Source organism: Abramis brama, assembly GCF_963993115.1.
Source record: "Abramis brama genome assembly, chromosome: 10".
Classification (NCBI taxonomy): domain Eukaryota; kingdom Metazoa; phylum Chordata; class Actinopteri; order Cypriniformes; family Leuciscidae; genus Abramis; species Abramis brama.
Window position 1 is genome coordinate 9,792,681 of NC_139972.1, and position 5,272 is coordinate 9,797,952.

Consider the following 5,272-nt stretch of genomic DNA (forward strand, 5'->3'; position numbering starts at 1 on the left):
GTTTGAGCTCTGGCTTCCGCACCGGCCCAGCGCGCGTTCACAGGTGTGTTTTACAGCTGCAGGTGACAGCGCGTCAAAGTGTGCTGACGTAAAGAAGCGTATGGATATTCTGATTGGCTAACATGCTTACCCAAGGAAGAGTGTCTGCTTATCTGTCACAGGTGAGTCATTCCTGCCATGTAGCCTAGTAGTAGAGTATAGGATGGGGGAAGACGCCCCCCTTAAGAACAATATGTGGATTTACTTTTAAATTGTAACTGTTAGATATGTTTAGCATGTGCAGGGTGATGATGCATCAACCAATGTGTTATTATAATAATAAGTACTATTTTATTATTAACAGTATTTTTTATTAACAATTTACTTGTTAAAGCACATCTATTAAAAGAGGGGTAAGACGCCCCCCTCTTTAAAAAAAGAAAAAAAAAAGAATACTAACAACTTGCAACTTAGGGCCTTCTGTGGCAATTCTGGTGGCCCATCTTACCCCAAGGGTCAAATTTCATCCTTTTACTCCACAAATCCAAAAACATAGATGTGTCAACAAATCCCTCATTAACAAATAGACACACACACACAAAAAAAAAAAAAAAAAAAAAAAAAAAACATAAAACAAGGTCATAGATCACTGTTTTCCAGAGACACAAAACTGTTTCGGCTGACTAAATCTCACAAATGTTGATATTCAGATGAAATGAGAAAATAAAAAATGACTAGTACTGAGATGAGATTTTGATGAGATCTATGGTCAGAAGAAAAAGAAAAAAAGATATTTTCCCACGTTACCCTATTTCTATAAGTGTAGCCTTTAGGAAACTCTCAGAAATGTGTTCTGGTCAAGCTCAGGCACTACGACCTGATTCGGGTGAGTATTTACACAGTGCTCAACTGCTCAGTCACGGTTATCTTACATGAGGGACACAAAAATCCCAGTTGTTCAAAAAGTTTAATCTGGGGGATCAGAATGATCCAGGTTTGGGAATCCCGCATGTTTTGCTTTATCCAGGATCAGGTAATCCATCTTAATTCTGAGCTGGATTTTCAAAGCAAAACTGGATTGGATAACCTTGATCCAGATACAATCTTTTCCAGACAGAAAACATCACAATATAACAACAACACAAACATTTCTTTTAAACGCAGTGTTACATCGTGTGACGTATTGTTGGTGTTGTTCTTGCCGTCTAATGTTGTATTTTCCTTCTCTGAGGTTGCTGAATGCTTACATCTGCATTTGCTGGTTATCAACTAAACTCCCTCCATTGGCTCCTGTGGGAAGAAGGCCAGCAATAAAAGCAGCCGAAGAAGCACAGCAAGCAGAAACTCTGAGGTTTCTGTCCTCACTGTTGCTTTTCTTTTAGTTTGATGCCAAACAGTTGATATGAGGTGTTTGTTGAACTGGTTCTTTTAACGGTTAAGTCTAAAATATGTATAGGCCACACTATGAAACAAACATTGCATTATTTGACCAGTTTTATAGTTTTCTTAACCTACATTTTGTTCCTGAAATCCACCACATGAAACTACCCTTTGACTGGGATCAGGAAGAGGAATCAAGGTATAGGCAAATCTGAATTTTTTTTAACATACTAATCCAAATCCAAACCAACACTGGATTACATGATTTCAGAATCTTTTTTTTTCAACCCATTTTCAAGATTTGATCCAATAATAACGGACTGATCTGATCATATTTCTTCTGAACAACTGGGCCCTGGTGTTTCTGCTGTTAAAACAAACTCCCTGCTGAGAACCATTCATTTAAACATGTTTTGTTTGACTAATAAAAAGAAAACAAATGAAGAAAAGTATTTTTAAATAAATCTAATTGTCAGTTTTTTTCACATCAGAAGTTATTAGCAACTGGAAAAACATGTCATAAATGTGATTTATATCTTTTAAAATTGTGAGATTTATATCCAATAAGAACACCAGGGTTGTATCATGAAAAAAAAAAAAGTTTATTTGATTGAATGGAGGGTGTATGAGAACTCTGGGAATGAATGCACCTGAAATAGTGGGCAAGTCACCTGTTTCTGGTTTATTAGTTTCCATGACAACAACGTGAGCAAGCCAACAAACAGGTAAATGACTCACAATGGAGAATAAACACGGTTAAATGGCCAGCTTTTATTTCCATGAAGTCGGTAATGTTTTATGGAGGGGAAAAAAACAAAGAGATGTTTGGACAGCAAAAAAAGAGTTAAATCTACTGACGTAAACAGCATCCTTTAGCAGAAAGGCTCGTGCCGTTTGACCCGTACGCGTGTCTGACGCTTTGATTGAGGTGTGATTCCCGCGTCCCGCATCTCTCCGGGCTCGGTCGCACACACACATCGGTTCTGGATGAGAGAGAGCAAAGCATTACATCACCTCCCTTCCGGACTGGAACGATACGGTTAATTATTTAGGCTACTCAGCGTGCACGGAGACTAAAAGAACCGTTTTTTAAAAAAGGCCTTACACAAAAATGTCCGGGTTTAACGGGAGCACGGGCTTTCGCTGACAGGATAAAGAGAAGAAAAGGCGGCGCGCGTGACTGCCTCGCGCCCATTGTGTCGAGGATGTGAGGCAGCGCGAGATGCCATGGCAGATAACGGGTCGGAGCCGCCTGCTCTCCCGGCACCAAAGGCGTTTCCCTACGAGGAATACGAGTGCAAAATCTGCTACAACTATTTCGATCTCGACCGTCGCGCGCCCAAGATCTTGGAGTGCCTACACACGTTCTGCGAGGAGTGTCTGCACGCGCTGCAACTGTGCGAGGAGCGGCCGTGGCGCATCAGCTGCCCCGTGTGCCGCCACCGCACGTCCGTACCCGACTACCGGATCCAGAACCTGCCCAACAACACCAAGGTCACAGAGGACTTCCCTCTGTACATCGACTCGGACCCTGTGCCTCAAGATGCCCTTCCGCCGCACCCGCCTCCGATGCACCCGGCGCTCGTGGCGCTCAGGCGCGAGGAGGACGCGTCCATCATCGCGTCCACCACGACGGTGTCCACCGCGACCACGCTGTCTCAGGACTCGGTCTCGCGCTACGAGAGCTGCCGCAACTGCAGGCGTCTCGCGCTGACCACCGGGTGCGTGTGCGTCATCTTCTCCTTGCTCTCCATGCTCGTGCTGCTCTTCATGGGCCTCATATTCGTGCACAGCCACGGCGGGCCGCCCTCGCCCGCGGGACCCCTATGTCTGTCGATCGCGAGCATCCTCGCCATGGTGTCTGCGATGGTAACGTGGCTCCTCTACTGGCTCAAAGACAGACCGGAGCACGAGACGGGCCGCTCCTCTGCCTCCACTAATGCCAGCCGGAGAAACGCGTGACAGAAGATCTGCATCAAGCCCTCTCAGCTTTTATTGCTTAATAGGCAACCAAGTAGTTTCTTTTTATGTTACTATCAATATCTTTTATAATAGTAGGCATGTATAGCTACAGTAAATACCAACAATTTTCACTCAGAAATTGCTAGTAAATTTCACAAATAATTATAATTACACGTGACATTTTGAGACAGACTGAAATAGTTGGCTGTTTTCTTGCAAAATGCTCCAATATTTTTTTTATTTTATTTACAACTTTAAAAAATATCTAATATAAATATCTAAAGTTTTCTTTTGTCAAATCAAGAGATAATTTGTGGTTCAGATAACATAATATTTTGAGTTTATGTTGATTAAGCCAAACTCCTTTTTTGTATGAACTAAAAATTTTAATTTCAATGAACTCAAAATTGTAAGGCAATCAGTTTACTTATTAAGTTAATCCAAAAATATATTTTTTACGTGATCTCACTTCTTTATAATTGTGTAATGATTAGTCAAAATAGCTAAAACATGTTCAGTAAACGATAGTTACGCATTAACTAATCATGGGCAATACATTTTTACAGTATTTATTAATCTGTGTTATCATTAGTTAATAAAAATGCATCTGTTGTTAGTTCATGTTAGCTTAGATCCTATAAATAAATAATATGGTAACACTTTACAATAAGGTCTCATTTATTAACATTAGTTTATGCATTTATTAACATGAACTAAAATGAGAAAAAATATTTATAAATAGCATTTATTAACTTTTTAAAAAATAAATAAAAGTATTCATTGTTTGTTCATGTTAGTTCACAGTGCATTAACTGGTAACTGATACAAACTTTGATTTTAATAATGTATTAGTAAATGTAACAGCAAGTGACATTAATAAATGCTGTGAAAGTATTGTTTCTCGCCAATTAATGTTAACTAATGTGGTTAAATAATGTTAACAAATGAAACCTTAATGTAAAGTGTTACCAACAAGATCAACAGAAACAATTTTTGATTTTAATGTGTTAGTAAATGTAGAAATGAACACTAACTAAGATTAATAAATGCTTTAGATGTCTTTTTTCATTGTTAGTTCACGTTAACTAAAGTAGTTAACCAATGCTAACAAATAGAACCTTTATTCCAAAAAATGTTCCAATGTTACTAAAATACCTGGAATTCACACAGGTGTCAATTCAATTAGTACAGAAAGCTGGAAAATATACTAGTTACTACTTGAAAAGCAAACTTCAATGACTAAAGAAGTACTAGTATTTATAGACGAGTCACTATTGGATCACTACAACGGGCCGTCGTTTCTCTACGACGAGTGCTAGTATTTCAACTATTTCAGCCCAAAATCTTGAACACGTGAGCAGCCGTGGCACATCAGATGCCCTGTACGATGCCCGTCCCAGACCACTGGATACAGAGCTAGCTCCACTACGACCACACTGTCCCAGGACAGCTGGAACAAGCGGATACGTGTGTGTCACCCTCTCCTGCCTGTCCATTCTTGTGCTGCTCTCACACTCGTGCACAGACACCCGTAGATCTTTTGCTAGGACACCTGTGTGAGCTTGAGAAGAACGGACTTCATGCATCCACTAAAAATCACCAATACACCAGTCGGTTAAACGTCATTGCAGAAACGGTTCCGGGGAAAACCCGTGCAGCATCTGAGCACAGCTGCCATTTGGTTTGATATTTCATTTCTAATGGAAAGACATTCAGCCACAATATACAAAAAGTTCAAAAGTCTGCGAGACCACTAGTGAAAATGCATCTATTTTGTATTATTTTTTATTTAATCCAACCTGTCCATTACTTATGCATTTGGCAGACACTATATTTTGATGGTCCACTTTAGACATTCTAGTAACTTTGCAACAATGTACATGTCAACTAACTCTCATTAGAGTATTACTAAAGCATTAGACTGTCTGTTTAATATCAGCTAACATTTTAT

General features: G+C 39.9%; 1 protein-coding gene across 1 annotated transcript; it reads left to right on the forward strand.

The window, feature by feature from the left end:
• The first annotated feature begins 2,116 nt into the window (after positions 1 to 2,116).
• Positions 2,117 to 3,635, forward strand: LOC311090624 (RING finger protein 228-like). The gene has a single exon (XM_084126039.1). It carries the CDS (start codon positions 2,587 to 2,589, stop codon positions 3,319 to 3,321), a length of 735 nt encoding a protein of 244 aa, XP_083982165.1. The 5' UTR covers positions 2,117 to 2,586; the 3' UTR covers positions 3,322 to 3,635.
• Positions 3,636 to 5,272: the final 1,637 nt, after the last annotated feature.

Bases quoted from the DNA above. Each gene is read 5' to 3' on its own strand.
- LOC311090624 (XM_084126039.1), top strand. From the start codon at position 2,587: ATGGCAGATAACGGGTCGGAGCCGCCTGCTCTCCCGGCACCAAAGGCG.